Genomic DNA, 18,474 nt, shown 5'->3' with positions numbered 1-18,474 from the left:
AATTGGACTTGAAGGACTTGCAGCAGCGACTTTCAAGGTGATCGTGATCGCCTCCGAAAACAAACAGAGATGTTCAGCTCCAGCGTGAATATGTAAACACTTCAATTAATCATCCTGTCAACAGCTTTAGAGTCTCGGCTGCTGACCATGTTTTACTATGCGCACATAATTTCATGTATACTCGAGCAGATACACACATTTGTGGGTGGTTGCAGAGCAGAGCACAGCTGGCTCTCCTTCCTCTCAGGTCGTTAATTGCATTTAAAACACTCCCTGATTAGATAACGCAGAATGAAAACCAGCAGGAGCTCTGAGTCACCAAGAAAAACCTTGAAAACAACCGCAGCAGAAACCGAGGCCAAGCCCGTACTTCTCTCCACACGTGCATTTTCACAACCTTATGAAAATGTCACATGTGAAATACGCCATTTTACATGTGAAAATTTACATTTCATGTGTGTATTTGCCATTTTCACATGTAACTGGCAATAATCATGTGTCAACTAACATTTTCACATGTGCAAAGAAAATAATGTCACATGAACTTGAATGTTTGACATGTGATTTTCAGTTTTCACATGTAAAAATAAAAATGTGACGTGAACGAGATATTTTGACCTGTGATTTGCTATTTTCACATGACTGAAATTTTCCACATGTGACAAGAAAGTTGGCCACACAAAGTCATGCGGAACTGGTATTTTTACATGTGACCAGCGTCTGAACTGCAATTTCCACAAGTGAAAACAACATGAAAACACATGTGAAATAAACCACATGTGATTCTGTGTTTTTCACTGTTTTTTCACATGTGAAGTAATTAAATCACATGTGGTTGCAGATTATGTGTGTTGCAAAACCACATGTGGTTTATTTCACATGTGATTTTACGTGTTATTTTGTCGTAAGGGTAAACTTCTCAAAAAGTTGGCCATCTACACCAAAATGCTGAAAACATGTGTGTTTAGATTTTTCCAAATTAGTGTGCACTTGGCCTGCAGGGAAAATGACAAAGCGAGTGTCTTGATGTGGCAGGGTGGGCTTTTTGGTGAATTTAACTTTTTATTTATTTATATTATTATGTATTTAAAGGCAGACTGTAGTTTCAAAGGGGAGGGCAGATGCGGTAAATGATGATGAATGGTATTATTGTCAAAGAACTGAAGCTTCATGAGTTTAGCACAGTTCTTTTACCCCGTCACAGCCCTTGATTTTGATTATATGTCAGGAAATCTTTAGTATTTTCAAAACAGTTTGTTGCAATGTAAAATGTGGCTAAGTTATGGTAAATGGGCCAAACATTCAAAAGTTGTGGTCCTTTACCTCTTCCTCATAGCACAGTTATTTAACATAATCGTCGTTAGAAGATGTGAAACCGGGTTATTCCGAGTGTAACTGTTGTTTTATTTTGGATGTGGTTTGTTTCCACAGCTGATCCTTCTCAAAGCGGGACGCAGAGTTTTGGAGACACATGGAGGCTCGCTGCTGCCTTTCCCATGTCCCACCATGACCCAGGGCGACCGGGTGGGCAACGCCACGCTCTGGATCAAAGGACTTCACCCTGCGGAGACCCGTGTGTGTGTGTGTGTGTGTGTGTGTGTGTGTGTGTGTGTGTGGTGGCCTCCGCTGACCCCTGTGAGCTTCATCTGCACAAGCACAGCCTGTTTGTGTGTGTGTCGGGGCGTGAGGTCAGCCCAGATGTGCAGGCTGCTCGGAAGCCACAGGTCGAGTTTGACTTGTTGTCGGTGTTTCTTGGTGGCAGAGCAGCTGTGGAGCGATCTCATTGGACAACCACTGTTTTGTTTGTTTTTATTTTTTTAAGCAAAGGTTAACTAACTGGTCACCTTGTATTATGCATATATATGTTTTGTTGTTTGTTTTCTGTGTCTGCAACATCTATTGCACGTCTGTCCGTCCTGGGGAGGGATCCCTCCTCTGTTGCTCCCCTGAGGTTTCTTCCTATTTTTCTCCCTGTTAAAGGGTTTTTTTAGGGAGTTTCTCCTCATCCGATGTCTAAGGACAGAGGATGTTGTATTTTCTTGTATTTTCCTGTAAAGCCCTTTGAGACAAATTTGTAAGATGTGATGGGCTGGGCTGGGCTATATAAATAAATAAAACTGAATTGAAATAAAATTGAAATTGAAGGAGCAATAAGGCTGGTCAAACTACAAATCAAATATATGAATCCCAACCTTTTCTGTTTTTTCATGACCGTGACATTCATGATTTTGGAAGGTTATGAGGTTAATTAACCCTCCTGTTATGTTCACATTTTTGAACATCTTTAATGTTTGGGGTCAATTTGACCCCTGCAGTTTAAACTTCCACAAAATTATTATAACTAAAATTGTTATCACAGTTTATGTGTCAGGTACTTTATGTTTCTTTGTTGATGACCTAAATAGCCCTTTGAATAAAACATAACTCCACACCACCCCCATTTATACACCCAGAATTCCTATTATGCGACAATGGAAAAATATGCAAATCACCATAAAATCTCACTGATTGATCTGAAATTGGAAAGAAATATTGATTTTTGGTGTTTTAGTGGCTTTATATTATTTCTAAGTACAGATTTTTGTTATTTATAACCAATGCGTTACAAAGTGTGAACAGGACATTGAAAACATATCATCATGTCAATTTCATCTTTACCAGGTAGTGCCCATTACATTAGGAACACTCATTAAATATGAAGCAAAAAAAATTATGTTAATCATTCATTTAGAGACGTCAAACATTGGCTGGGGTCAAATTGACCCCAAATATAATAGGAGGGTTAAATAGCTTACCAAGGCAGCTATACATTCATATGGCTGCCATGAACTTGGAAGGTCTAAGTGAAGCTAATTAGCTAAACATAACTTAGTAATAAGAAATAAAGAAAATATAGTAAACATGCATTATGGCAAAGTCTCTGTCCCCTTAAAGGCAGAGAGAGTCTGATTTGTCGTTGTGGTTTGGCCCCTCCTCCCTGGCTAAGTCAACCGCCAGGATTTTCGTAGCTTCCTATTGGATGTGGTGTTATCAATTGGGCATTGGCGCTGCGCTGTGATTGGCTGGGAGCTACACACCCGCTGCCTAAAGGCCGACGCCCAGAAGAGTCCCGAATTCAGCAAAACAAGAAAATCCAGGCAGAGGGCAGAGTCTCTGCAGACACACACACACTGACACACACACACACACACACCAGCACACACTGCTAGTGACTCACAGTCATGATCGACAGGGATGATTTTTGTATGATTCTATCATTTTTTTTTTTTTTTTTAAAGGAAAATCTGGCTCATTTTGTCTTTAAGTTTTCATCCTGGATTCTGGAGGAGACAGACCACCTCTGCCTGAAGATTTCAAACTATGCAAAGGTTCAAATGAGAGGAAAAGGTCTGAAAAATATAGTCAGGAGCCGGGACATGAAGAACTTTAAAGGTAATCGCTAAAAACTAAAAATCAAAATCAATCCTAGAACAATGTGGGAGCCTCTTGGTCTTGCCTGCTGAGCTCTGCACAGTCTGTCGCTGTTTCAAAGTTATTATTTTGATTGAGACAAGAAGAAGCTGTTGCAATAATCAAGATGTGAATAGATAAAGCATGTGCAGTGGTTTCTGTGTCTCTAAAATTGAAAATAGAGTTTATTTTTTCAGTATTTCTGAGATGATAAAAGCAGTCTGGCTGGATTGCATTTTATCAGCCTCCTCCTCTTTCACCTCTTGCCTTTCTCACTGGACGGCGGCCAAAAAGAAAAGCTGTGGTTCTTTAGCCCTGCCCACTGAAGGTCCACTCAACCAATGAGATTATTCGTACAGAACAGCTCCCCTTCTATGAAAATGTTTCTGTAACTAAACCTTTAATCTGCATGTGAGTCCCGGTTCATGTAAACATCACAGAGAGCTGATATGAGGCTGTATTTCCTGCATTAGCATCGATCCTGCATTTATTTTGAGCACAGCTGTTTCTGGAACATCAGATGGCAGATTCAAACCAGATTTGTTTGCTCATGCCGCGATAAATCTAATGTCTCTCCTCCAAAAACAAATAACCGGACCTGCGCTTGCAGAGCCAGACTGTCCCTGAAAACGCCCAGCAGCTGAAAGGGGGACAAAACTGTATTTTTGCTGAGCAATTCCTAACGTGCATGGAAAAACTTTAGCTGGGCTTCAGCAAAAACACGGTGAAAAGTGGGACTCTGACTTCCCCTCGCGCTATTTAGGGTGCACACCTGCACTGAAACCTGGCAGGGCTTCCAGCGGGAACGAGGTCAGAGGTGGGAGCAGGTTAGTGGTCAGGTGGTCGCCTCCCGTCACACATGTTTGGTCGAGCTGCGGCCGCAACGCCCCGAAAAACCCCCAGAACCACCTGCTGCGCCCGAAACCGATCAAATGACATAGTGATAAAAGTACAGAGGTGCCTGGAAGATGGTGAACCCCTGAGAATTTTCTCTATTTCTGCATAAATATGACCAAAAACATGTACAGACTTTCACACTTTCTTCAATTTCCTCCATTTGAAGATGAAGATCCAGGTCTTCAGAGAGGCTTTTTGCAGCTTTGTGCTTCTCTGTAAAGCTTCACACCAACCAAGCTGTCTTGAAGAGGACACACGTGGTCAGAAACCAGACTTTGTGTTCACACACTTCCAGACTCATCGCCTCTCCTGAAGCTGCTGCCTCCATCAGCTTGTGGAGAAGTCCCGAGCGCAGAGGTTCACACACTTAGGCCTCACACAAATATAATTTTCCTCAAAAAATAAATGAATAACTCAAATGTTTTTGTGTGATTTGTTTGATTCAACTCCCATTATCTGGTTTTTGGACTGTAAAACAACACAGCGGTATGTTTACTGGCATTACTGGAGATATCTGAAAGTTCATGAAGCCTTTAAAGTTTTCTCTATTTCTGAAAACTAAAATCTGATCACACAAGTCCTAAAACCAAATAAAAAAGAACCGAATCAAACAAATGGCACAAAAACATTAAACTTGTTTGTTTATTTATTAAGGAAAGCTATCCAATATGATGATAGTTAGTGACATTGTAGGGGGAAAAGTTATGGAGCCGTAGGAGTGGAGGTATTATTCAGAGAAAAAACTTAAATTGCTAAATTTATGAGACAAAAAACTCCACATATAGGGGAGAGTGGGGTAATTTGTGCCAAGGGGCAAGTAGTGGCACCCCTGTTATCTAGAAAACTATAGAAGAAGTTGGTCATGTGACCACATATTTTTGAAGAGGCATCCATTTCACTCATCCTACAAAGAAGGGAGACACATGGCTTGAGAGGAAAGCACATTTCAGTTCAAAAAACATTTTTTTGCCCTCCAAAGTAAAATTTCTATGATCAAGGTTTTTTGATTGCTGTGTTTGAACAATTATAGAAAACTTTGAAAACAGTTCACACAGGTTTTAGTACTTTAGCAAGCTACACCATGAGTCTATACAGTTAGCATGATGTTAGCTCAAAACAGCTGGGGGATGCATTTTTTTCAAAATGGTGGGTTTGGGGTAATTTGTGCCAAAGGGCCTGGGGTAAGTTGTGCCAGTGGCACAACTTGTGATTATATAATATATATTACTTTCTTGTGTTTTATTGTTATTGTACATTATTTTCTTACCTTTGATCACTAAAACTATTCAGATTCAGATGAAGATGATTTTTAGGTGCTCATTTTGGACTTTTTATTTTGTTCTGGGTGTGTGTTCAAGTGGCGCCAGGCCTTGTTATAGAAAAGTGGCCTGTGATCTTGTTAAAATAATAAATAAATGTTAAATAAATAATTTTGTATTGAATTTGCTTTGCTTTTATATAGCATTATCATTTGTGAGATTAAAATGATACACAATGATACTTTTTTTTCAAAAGCTATATTTCTCAGTTTATATAAGATCCAAAGTGATTGTTCCCAGGGATGCACAACATCCTAAACTATATGTGCATATTTTAGTTGGAGGCATTACTGTAATCCCCTTGCTTTAAAAGCACTTTAAGTAAAAATTGGCACTATTTACCCCACTCTCCCCTATTGACTTTGCTGCCGCTTGCAATGTATCAGGCCTCATCAAATTCTACTCTGACAGGAACAAGGAGATCCTGCTGATTTGAGCCCCGAATCACAAGATTGTTTTCTTCTGAATTGGCCCAAATCACAGCAACGTCTCTTCAGAGTCCAGATGCTGAGGAGGAGACTGGGATTCTGACTGAATCCCACAGGAGGAGAACTACTAGTTTTCACTGTTTGTCTCACTTTATAATCTCAGAATTTCCTAGTTTGTTTCTCATAAATGTGTTCTTTTGTAGTAAAGTTACTGCTTTAATCTCAGAGACTATCCAAGTTTTTTTCTCATGAAATTTACAACTTTAATCTCAGAAATTCTTCTCAAAAGTTTCTCTCCTGGAATATCACCCCCCCCCATCCCCGGCTTCTCAGGGGTTCACCAACGTTCAAACCTGGAAAAAGCTGCAAAAAGCCTCTCTGCAGACCTGGACCTTCATCAGTCCACAAGAAGACCAGAAGACTGTCTGCAAATGGAGGAAATCCAGGACTGGCGCTCCTCTTCCTCGGTGTGGGCGTCCAGGAAAGTGTGAAAACCTAATCAGGTTCTGCAGGCTTCACAAACTCTCAAATATCTCCAGTAACATGCAATAACAGTGGTTTTTTTTCAGGGAGGAATTTGTTCTCTGTGTTACTGTGAACGTGAAACCTCACATCTCCACCCGATCCCGTCCACATAAACAATCTGCATCAGGACCACCGGGGACGTGAGGCCGCGGCTGGACACGTAAACCAGAGGCTTCGTTCTGCCGGAGGACGACACGGGTCAGGACAATAAACACTCCCCAGCTGCTTCGCCCGGCTGATTCCTCCCAGATGTGGAGGCCGGCCTCTTCACCTGAGGCTGGGGTCACCCTGGGGGGGGGGGGGTCGAGGCGTGACGTGGGGCTGGCATACGTGGAAAAATATCGAACATTTCCAGATTTTCATGTTGCGTTGTTGTCTGACTGTTGCAACTCAGACACGTTTCCATTAAAAACCAGTGCAGATGCGGCCGTGCACGGTGTAAACACCAGTGTGACATGTCACAGCTGTAGATCTGCAGCCTTTTAGGGAAAAACTTTTATTAACTTTTTTGCTCTCTTTTCTCTCAGAAATTCAACAAATGTTTAGAAAACTAGTTATTTAATCTCTATATGCTCATTTGTTTCCACTGTATGCTATTAAATCCTGTAAAACCTCCACCTTAGTCTCATTTCAAGTGTTTTAAAGTGCTGAAATCTTGTTTTTTTCTTCAAACAAGGTGCAATAAATACATTAAAACTAAAAAATCTGCCAGTGGGATGAGATAATCCCGACACTAATCAACTTGTTTCCAGAATTTTCTTGAACAAAGTGCCATTTTCTGGATCCTAGTGGCTGATCTGCTTTATTCTGCCTTGTTTCAACAGGTTTATACTTGTTCTTAGAAAAAAACAAAAAGTCCCTGAAACAAGAGAAACTGAATTGGAAGCAAGTGGGATTCATTAGATGTTTTTTTTTTTATTATTTTATTTTATTGTATTTTATTTTTATCTGTTCATTATCTGTTATCTCATCCCATCAGATTTTTAATCAGATTTTTTTAAAACTTATTATTTAACGTTCTTTTTTTTTTTTTTTTCAGTTCAATAGCGGCGTGGGAGCGAGTTTGATCTGAGAACGAAGTCAGGCGAGGAAGGAAAGGGGTCAGCGCCGCTCCCCTGCATCCAGCCGGACCCTGACACCTGGGCTCACACACACACACATACACACAGATGGTTCACTATATATATAATGGTTCACATGTGACATCATTTTCTTTTTCACATGTGAAAATGTTAGGTCACATGTGAAAGTTTTAAATTCACATGTGAATGTACCATTTTCACATGTGACCGGCAAAATTCACATGTGAATTGACATTTTGACCATGGGAAAAGAAAATTAAGTCACATGTGAACCTCGACTTTTCACATGTGATTTGCTTCTCCCATGTGAAGTATGTGCATGTGGTTTCAGGCGACTTGGAAAAACTGACATGAAAATCTCCTGTGAAATAATTAAATCGCATGTGGTTGTAGGTCACATGTGTTATAAAAAAAAACAAAAAAAAAACACATGTGGTTCATTTCAGATGTGATTTCACATGTGATTTTTTTCATAAGGGATGACATCATTTTTTTAAGCAGCTCCTTCCCAGAGGGTCACAGTGTGAGACTGAAACCCAGTGGGAAAGATGATTATAAGCTCTTCTTTTTACCGAGAAAATTCACCCAAACCATAAAAAGCAGGTTATCTAATCTCTCTTTTAGTTTCAGTTTAGCCTCGCTGACCCTCCAAGCTAATCACCAGCCTATATCTATCTACGAAAGTTCATCAGCCAGGTTCCTGACTGAAAAACAAACTCATTCCCGTTCATACTTATATTTTTTAGCTCTGCTGCTGTGGAATTCAGGCTCTTTGGCTCCGCCCACTGAGGTTGAACTCGGCCAATCAGATTTCTGCCCCAAGTTCCACTCTGCCTCTTTAACTACAACCTACCATATGCACACTTACATGTTACAACAGAATAGAATAGAATAGAATAGAATAGAATAGAAAGTTTAAAATGATCTTTTGCTCAACCAAAACATAAAATCAACATAACGTAGACCTATGGCAAAGCAGAACAGCAGACAGTTGTGTGCATGTCTGTTCCTGTTCATGTATTTTATCATATATTAAATGTATCTAATGTAATCTTAATTCATGTAAAGCAGCCAGGTATTTCATTGCATTTAAAAGTGTGATCGAAAAAAAAAAAATCATTACACGCATATTATTAGATGCAGTGCATGTATTAATATGTATGTCATGTACATATAATGTTATCTGTCTTCCCCTTTGCCTAAAAACACAATAAGCCATTAGAGCCATTATGCTGGACAAGTAGATTAGGGATTAAAGAGGAGTGGATGAAGGTTGCTGGTTTGAATCTGCAGATTGGCTGAAAAAGTGACTGAGAGACTCTCTTCCCTCCCTGCTGAGATGCCCCTGAGCAAGGGCCCCCTCCACACACACACACACACACACACACACACACACACACACACACACACACCAGATTTCAAGGCGCTCTCCCTTCTTAAATAAATGTGGATGTAGCCTCATGCAGCAGCTGCTGGCTCCGCAGTGAGGAAAGAGTTAAAGGTTTTCGTCCAGTAGGAGGTGGTGGTGATTTTGAGGGGGGGAGAGGGGAGGAGGGGTGGGGAGGGGGGTGGCACTCCCCCGTTTTTCTATTGATAGCCTATCCCCCCTTTATTCCCTGAGTCAAGACGATGCGGGCTGATGGCAGAGAGCCACTCTGAGCTCCTGCAGCATCTGACGCGCTGACAGCGAGGCGCTCCAGCTGAGGCCAGATCCCGGCCAGCACACAGGACTTGTGGAGTGTGTCGCCTCCAAATTTCCACACTGATTTTTTTTTTTCTCATGTGGGGGCAACAGGAGAATCACCGTTCAGCTCCTTCTCATATGGCAGAACATAAGGAATGCACACCTGCGCATTTAAACAGTAAGTTGTATTATTTTCCTTTTCCAATTCATGGATGGATACAAAAAAAAAAAAAAAAAAAAATCAATTATGTGACTGTGCAGCCCCTAATCAACTTGCAGGGACCGACAGGTTTAATATTGATGACTTCACTGTTTATGAACGTGACTGGATGCGCGAAAGGCTTGAGCCGAAATGCGCAACAGCAAAAGCCGCAAATGGGTTTTTACCTGCGGCGTTAACAGGCTGCTCATTAGCGCTGCGCAGCCCCTGCGCTCTCATCACGGCTCAGATCTGGGCTTTCAGCGCCAGAGCCGCTTGTTTATCAAAGTGCACGACTCCCGCTGGACCAATAAGGCGTCAGTACTGCCACACCGCAAAATACCCTCCTTAACACACTGAGGGTTGAATGTCAGCACCTTGATTTGCTCAAAATAAGAAATAAATGAATGTAGCCTATTAACTGGACAATCTGCGACAGTTTCACTTTTTCCTTTGCAGTTTCACCTTTTTTAGGTTTTCTTCACTCAGCTGTCAGATTTTTATTTTATTTCATTTTTTTTTTTTTAAATATAGCGGCTCACTGCATCGCTGTGAGGAAAATGTCAACCAGTCCGACTCAGGACGGCGCTTTGATTGGCACTGGAGACAAGAGATTTTTCACTTCATTTAAAGAAAACTACTACCACAATCAGTGGCTTAAATTGGATGTAGCTACATTCATAATCTTTATAGCCTAATGTCAGTAGAAGTGATTAAATTAGTTAAAATTCATTATTATTATGATGATCATTGTTATGAATAAAAACTGATTGCCTGTTTTTTAAAAACCTGGTATTTTGTGACGCAGCCTTCTGTAAAAACTGAAAGCAACATTTACCACCAAGATAAATGGATACACAATAATCTGCATAAAGGGAAAATCCACAGAGACTAAGGTATTCATGTTTATTCTGAAAAAGCAGATGTTTTTCCCAAGAAAATGCATGATTTTCTAAATGAGTTCTCATGCCAGTGAGTTCTCAAGATGAAGAAAAGTGAAGTTCAGCAAGATTTATGGGTGAAGTGATAGATTAACTCTCCTAAACCCAGTTTGCCGCCTTGCAATTTTGATTAACAGTCTCACAAAGCTGCCCCGGGAACCTGCTGCTCTGATCCTAGTGGATATGGGAACATGTTTTCTTATAGATATTGTTGGTTTTTAGGGCTCAATACTCACCGAACCAAAGATTTTCACAGAATAACAACCTAGAAGTCATTTTCAGTGATGTACCCTTTAAATTACTCTTCGGTTTTGGCAGTAATACTTGTGATCTCCTGCCAGTTCCAGTTCCAGACACTGCCAGGTTGTTATCATTTTAAAGGTGCAGTAAGTCACATTTTGCAACGTTCCAAAGCACAAAATGACCAAAACATATCTGCAAACTGTGCCTGTCAATACCAAAGACCCAGCGATTACTTCAGGTCACGTCAGACACTCAAATTTCTGGCCATCAAAACACTTTCAGGTTGAATCTGTGTTTTGGAAGAACACCCTCCACCGATTCACCTTTTCAGTCATTCAGCACTGGAGGAGCTGTGAGCCAGTGACACATTCAAGGCTGAAAAGCTTCATTCTCAGGCCAAAATACTGTACTTTTTCCATTTAAGTACATTTGGTCATAGATTACCTCTTGACAAGATGTTTGTGTTGGATCTCTGTTGTGATGACGTGACTTTTGTGACTATTATTTCTGTTGCGTGAGATTATTAATGATGTCAGTTTCTTAGTCTCTAACTGAGGTCAGTAAAATGCAGAGATAACTCAATTCCCTTTTAATTCTGTTTTCAGCTAGCTGTTCATAATTGGCTGACCCTGACACCAGTTTCAAGATGGCCCACCTCTTCCTCGCCAGTAAGATCACCATGCCGGATGACCTGCACTGCAAAGGCGCTCCCAGGATGCCCAAAAGCGCCATGAAGGTGCCGATGTCCATTTCTGCGGAGAAGCTGGCCAGAGACAAGCCCAAGAAGGACCGCAGTGTCGTCGTGACGACCGTCCCGCTCATCAACGAGGTGCAGCTGACGGCGGCCACCGGCGGCGCGGAGATGTCCTGCTACCGGTGCACCGTGCCGTTCGGCGTGGTCATCCTCATCGCCGGCGTCGTGGTCACAGTGGTGGCGTACACCTTCAACTCGCACGGGTCCACCATCTCGGTGCTGGGGCTGGTGCTGCTGTCGGCCGGGCTGGGCCTGCTGGGCTCCAGCGCCATCTGCTGGAGGGTCCGACTGAGGAAGAAGAAGGACAAGCGGCGGGAGAGCCAGACCGCGCTCATGGCGAGCCACGGATACTGCGTGGCCTGATCGCCAAAGCAACCACAAAGGATCCTGCTGATGGGAACTTTAAGGTCCCAGAGGAAGAGTCCAAGTTGAAGCTCCTTTTATCGCCACAGAGCCGACCAGGTGTATCTCATTTCAGCGCAGATGATATTCACATTTACAACACACAGTAAATCCAAAGTGACAGTGGACACTAAAATCACAACATTACCATACAATACCAAACGTGGTATTACCAGTGCAAGTTACAGACAAAGAGCTTGAACTGCAGCTGAAGGATCGGACAATGAAACATTTGGTGATGCCTTAAAGGGATGGTAAAGTGAAACATGTAATTTTTTATTAAATGAATTTTATCGCCATCATTTGGTTGCAGAAACATCCTGAACCTGAGAGATTCTGAAGGTCTTTCTACCAGCTGATTTCTTTAGATCTAATCCAATTTATTACAGTTTGTGACTTTTAGGGACTCTGAAATGTTGGTGAACGATGAAGATGCAACTCCAGAACGTGACATAAAGAAGAAAATCTCTTCTTTTAACTGGTTTTACCATCCTTTTAAAGGGCAGAAGTCGGCGACGTGTACAGCAACGGAAGTGTTTGAATCACAGCAAAAGGTCTTCGGCCAAGCTTTGGACACGTGAGAGACTTCCGGGATGATTTTAGGAAGATGAGGAAACCCTTCTTGAGACATCTCGCTGCAAACTGGACTTGCTTTCAATGGACAAGCCGCTAAAACTCTTCTTTTGACAATGCTTGTTTGTCACGTGATGTCCAGTATCTGTGACTGAATGCTGCTAATAAGCTGTAGGTATCTCCAATATTAAGACATTTAAATAGGTACTCTGTTGTTGTCGTTTCTCTCTCTGGGACACAGTACAGCTGTCAGCCTCCCTCCAGTCTGATATGCATGCCACTTTGTAAAGCTTGGTGCACTATGTTCAAAAGGGGGAAAAAAAATAACCAAATACCACATTTTCCCCCCCCACGCTGTATTCAAGTGTCCACATGTAGCCGTAGCTAAGCATGTTTTGGCCGACTCTTTCACTCTTGACAGTCCATTTGAAGCTTTTCTCACTTCTTTTACCTTGAACAGGCTGGTGTATCAGTGTTTATTTATTACGTGTCACCTGAATTATAAGTGAAATATATTTGTTGTATTAAATTCAAGATGCCTTAAGGGCCAGTCAGCGATTCCGAGACTTCTTTGCGGGTTTCTCTGCATCATGTTGTCTTTCCAAAACAGGTTTGGGGACGGACTGGAAAGTGTAGCGGTGAAAGTGAAGCTGTTATATTTAGTCGTGTTTACGTTGCCTAGCAGCGACGACACACGACGACATCATAAAATGAGGGAGGGGAGGGCCGGGATGGGGGGGGGAGGGGTTGCATCATTCAGCAGAGCCGGTGAGGGGGTCTCGGTACCGGTTACAACGCGTTGTCACTTCCACAGTGCTAACTTTATCCCTGCTGGAATGGAGCATCCTGGGAATGTTGAGAGGCAGAGAGGGAGGGTGGGAAAGAGAGGCAGTCGGGGGCGAGAGACGTAGACAGGGAATGGGTTGGAGAGAGAGAGAGAGGGGGGACGCGGCGTTGCATCACCCGATCACCTCTGTGGATCCGGTGCCCGTCGCTCGGCGTGGCGCAGGCAAACACTCGGGGGGATGCGGTTTCAGGCGGCGTGCGCCACGGCTCGACTTAGCGGCGGAAGCTAAAATAGAAACACGTGGAAACGGTAGAGTGGAAAAAAGAAAATCACCTGCTGGAGTAGATTTCTGTCATCCGCTGCTGACGGCACCACAGGTAATTTAATCCAGGCGGTCGGAGCGGTGAAAGACAGGCTCCGAGCAACAATCCACAAGCTTCACGTTTGAAGAAGAGCCCGTCCAGCTGCTGTGATTCAGCCTCCTTTGTGCATCTTTTTCCATCTTATTCATTTTATGCATTTTTATTAAACACTCGTGTCTGGCAGCTCTTTCCGGCTGCACAGGAAGTGATGCATTTTGCATTTCTGCGCCGCCATCAGAACAGAAAATCCAATAAGAAAAAAGGAATCATCCACACTGATTCAGTGTTTTGATACGCTGATATTAAATAACATTTTCAGTGCAGGACTTTTGGAGTTTCTCCGTTACATTATTGATTCTTTTATTAATTAAGGATTGACGACTTTTCCCAGGTTAGTGACATCCCACGCAAACATCTAAATGGAGACCAAAGGTTAGCTTTTTTTTTTTTTAATAATTTACCCTTTTTAGGCAGCTTGCTTGATTAATTATTAAAAGCTGCAAATGTCCATCCTAAATCATATCCAAGACGAATGCAAGTATTGCAAAGATTAACAACAAAATCAACCATTTCTCTATTGAAATCTTGTTTTTCACACTCACAGTTTCATGTTTCACACCTCCGAGTTGACTTTCATTAAGATTTGGACCTCCATTCAAAGTGATTTTCTCTATAAGATCCTGACATGAAAAGATAAACATTTTTTGTGGTTAAAACTGACAATTCGATCCAAACTGGTGAGATGAAAACATAACGTTAAAATAATCATTCCTGCTTTTTTTTTTTTTTTTTTTTTTTATATATATATAAGGTCATTATTAGTGAATTAAATTACAGTGAAATTAAACTATTCCTCATTTTGCTGAGGACCTCCTGGCTGCCTCTCAGGGGCCTCTGACGGTCCCCGGGCCCCACGTTGAACCCGCCTTGTCCCCTCTGCCAGAGGCTGTGAACTGCGGCTCCAATCAAAGGTGTTTTGCTGCAGAGAGGAGAACAGATAGAGCTATTTCCTTTGGGTTTGGGTGGATGTATTATAATAATAATAATTAAAAAAAAAAAAAAAGAGAAAGCGATCTGAGGCAGTGTTTTATTCCACGTCTGGTTGAGAGGAACATTTTTCAGATTTTTAATATGATTAAAAACAACACATTCCAGCACGTCTCAGCTGTCAAAACCAACCCAAACCACCATTATTTACCTGACACATTACAGATATACTAATTATTTGTGCTGTATCCGCGGGCCTGCGGTGTGTGTGTGTGTGTGTGAGTCATCGCCGGGCCTGGTGTGTGTTTCTGCGGAGCGACCGAGGAGGGAGGAGGCTTCAGCGAGGGGATATCCCTGTTCCACAGCGACCCTCCCTTCCCTTCCTGACACACAGAAACAGGCCAGTGTCAGGTTTGGGAGCCAGAGGTGTAGCACAGTGGCAGTGACACACACACACACACCACACACACACACACACACACCACCACCAGCTCTCCCACCCCATCTCCCCTTCCCCTAACACACCCCGAACCTTCGGTCGGAAAGGGCCTGGCACGCAAAGCGGCCGGGAGGTGGAAAGGGGAGCGGCGATATTAAAGGGGATCTGGGATCAGGAGGAGAACAGGAAGGAGTTGTGTGTTACTGCACGCCCTTTACCAAAACTTTGAACAATTCCCCTGTCCTGTCAGAAACCCCCTCCCCACCCGCTCTAAGATGACCACAGTCAGCACTGCCAAGGTTGCTTCAGCGCTTCAAATGCATAAAAAAAGCCGCCTTTGTAGTCAGAAGTCATTATGAGCTGATACAGAGCAGCTGCAGGATGTAATGCTGTGCAGGTTTGGTTTGGTCGAGATGAAAAAAACAAAAGGAAAAAAAACAGTGATACAGTGAGATGCCATGATTAAAAAAAAAAAACAGAAAATAGGTCGGATGCAAAAAAAAAAAAAAAAAAAATGGTGCATCTTCTCACGGAAAAGCAAAAAAAATAAATAAATAAAAAAAATAAAAAATTATATTCCAGAACTCGTGACATACAACTGAATTAAGCAACATAATTCATTTTATTCATTTATTTTAATCACCTCGTTTTTAATTTTGCCAATATTACAAAGGTCTGCACAGACAATAACCTCAATATTGGGTAAAAAAAAAAAAAAAACAGCACATGAGAGCAAAATAAATACATAAATATAAATGAAAGCACAACAACTGGTGTGTTTGAGTATTTCAATCGACCATTACAAAAAAAATGTGAATGATGTAATAAATGCGATAAGATCTGATCCTTCATTTCACCAGAAAAAAAGTTTGTCTTCCGTGTTCGATTCAGTGAAAACTCAATTAAAAGCAGGGTTTATTTTTCTTCCAGGCTATTCCTGGCAGCCTCCAGCGCCTGAGGGGTCGAGGTCAAACGTGTGTGTGTGTGTTTTCCTCCCCGGCGTTTCCTCTTTGGGTTTGGGTTTGGAGCCCATCTCCCACCGCCACATCTGTAGGTTCCTCACTTCCCGTCAGCAAATGTTTGACTTCTTATTTCTTCTTTCTGGCTCACGCCGCCTGATTTATCGGCGTCTGTTGCTGTGAGGCTCATATAGTGAAGCGTCGCTCAGGTTTCAAGATGGCGTCCAGCGCGCCATCGGATCGGCTTTCTCCATCGGCTTCAAAACGCAGTCGGGTGTAACGAGCACGACGGGGAAAACGCTCCTGACAGAAATCCATGCAATCAGTGTAAATCTGCAGGGGGCCATCCTGTGCGGTCAAAGGCCATTCTCATTAACTTCCTGTTTTCAAACCACAGCCACAGAGAGGCCGCTTGCCTCGTGTCGCCCGAATGGTTGACGGCCTCCGATGCCGTGCGGCCGCGTCGCTTCGTTAAGATGAGTTCGTTAAAGCCGAGGTATCGACAACACGGACCCTCTCAGGCCCGACGGGGAGGGACAGCTCGATAAAGATGGAGACGCTGCGTGATTAGATTCCAGTTTCACGTCGTTTTCAGAGGTTAGAGGGAACGGCTGGTGAGACGTTTCCCCAGAGAAGCTGTTTACACACTCATTTCATTTGCAGACACACACACACTTCATGAACAGCAAATCTAAATGATAACAAGTCCTTGACATCACGTTTTTTGAACTTCACTTGGCTGTTGGTGCACAGCACAGCACCGCTGACAAATAAACAGAAGAATTTTCTTTCCTGTACAAACATAAATTCAGCAATGGGGTTGGATTTAACTATAAATCATGATTTTTATCCAAAAAAGGGCCAAATCAGATTGTCTCACAGGCCGGTTCCAGCCCCCTGCCCTTGTGTGGGTCGCCCTGTTTCCAGGTTCAGATCACTTGTTGATTAACACGATGTCATCACCGGCTTGAACGTGATTTAAGTTTCTAGGAACTGAACTGGAGCCGGTAGGAAGTGGAACTTGGAGAAAGCAGAACGGAGGAAGTTCAAAGGGGTAAAGAGCTTAAGACTCTTACTTTGTTGATTTGATGCATTTCCTGTTGAAACATTCAAGTGCAAACCAACAGGACAGACCAAACCCAAACCCCGACAGGATCTCAGAGAGAAACACGGCTTTATTTTGAAGGGACGAGGTGGATGAAAGAGGATGCTTAAGAATTTATGAAGGTTTTATTGGCTGAAATTTTAATTTCCAGCCACTAGTGTGGGATGACGCCATTTGTTACAGGAAGTAGAGGTCATGTGAGGTCATTTCATGAAGACTTTAAAGGGTGAAGAACTGATTCATGTCACAAAAAGTTCCTGTCATCACGTTGCATTGCATCGGTGAGTTGATGTGACTGGCCGATGCAGCAAGAGCCAACACCTCAAAAACATAACCGGTAAAACTCAAAGCTCATCGTTGACCCCTGCGATGGACACAACCGCTCCTCGGGCCTTGTTTTTAGAGACATTTATTCCTCTACAGCATTTCAAAGAAATTTCTCCAGAGAACTGGGGAGCTCTCAGTGGCTGTAATTAACTTTTCCTCCATTATGCACTCGATGGAAGCCTCCCCCTTCAGCCACGAAGGTGAACTTTTTGTCCGAACATCGGCCGAGTTTCAAGGAAATGAATGAACCTCTGCTGACTTGTAGATTGTTTTGCAAAATTAAGGACAAACAGTGCATCGAACTTTAAATTGGTTGTGCATCTTGGGTGAAAATGAGGCAAACATCAGCGACATTACGCTCTGTTTTCCAAGTCCACCATCTCAAATTCGTTCTTGAGGCCAAATGAAGCACTGCAGCCTTTTGAGAGATGCTGGAGTTTTGTCTGATAACTTGTCTCTCCCGTGTAAAGAAGTCTGCAACACAAATATAGCAAAGGATAAATTCATGAGAGAGGGTTTTTTTTTTTTTTTCTAATTGCTCGCACAGCAAACAGACAATCAGCGAGCTCATTACGGCCGTCCGGCGTCTCGGCCTTAAATTAGATCCCGGTCCAAGTTGCGGTCGAGGTGCCGTGAATCTCCTCGGGCGAGTTTTAATTACCAAACAGCGGCAGAGCGGTGCAGCGTCCTGTCAGCCGCAGACAGAGCCGGGGCTGCCGCTGTCAGCTCGGCTTCATCCGTAATGAGGAGCGGGCTCGCCGCCGCGGCTGGCGAGGCTGACATTCAACCCAGCAGAGCTCATTACACAACCACAACTCCTCTCCGTTTCCTGCTACGCTGCAAAAAAAACTCCATTCAGTCTCTTGTTTTCTCGTCAAACAAGGTCACAGCCCACCAGTGGGATGAGATAATCCCACTTGTTTCCAACGTTAATCAACTTGTCTCCAGAATTTTTTTCAATATTTATACCTGCTCCCGGAAAGGCTCCAGTGCAGCGTGTTGGATTCTGAT

At 42.7% G+C, this 18,474-nt stretch overlaps 1 protein-coding gene across 1 annotated transcript; it reads left to right on the top strand.

Moving 5' to 3' along the window:
* Positions 1 to 9,400: 9,400 nt before the first annotated feature.
* On the top strand, positions 9,401 to 12,183 carry LOC115378071 (transmembrane protein 100-like). The gene is made up of 2 exons (XM_030078195.1): positions 9,401 to 9,563; positions 11,374 to 12,183. Exon 2 carries the CDS (start codon positions 11,415 to 11,417, stop codon positions 11,883 to 11,885), a length of 471 nt encoding a protein of 156 aa, XP_029934055.1. The 5' UTR covers positions 9,401 to 9,563; positions 11,374 to 11,414; the 3' UTR covers positions 11,886 to 12,183.
* Positions 12,184 to 18,474: the final 6,291 nt, after the last annotated feature.

The sequence above is a fragment of the Myripristis murdjan genome, chromosome 19 (genome assembly GCF_902150065.1).
Source record: "Myripristis murdjan chromosome 19, fMyrMur1.1, whole genome shotgun sequence".
Lineage (NCBI taxonomy): Eukaryota > Metazoa > Chordata > Actinopteri > Holocentriformes > Holocentridae > Myripristis > Myripristis murdjan.
The sequence above is the reverse complement of the archived record's forward strand: the minus strand, read 5'-3'. Positions and strand labels throughout refer to the sequence as shown.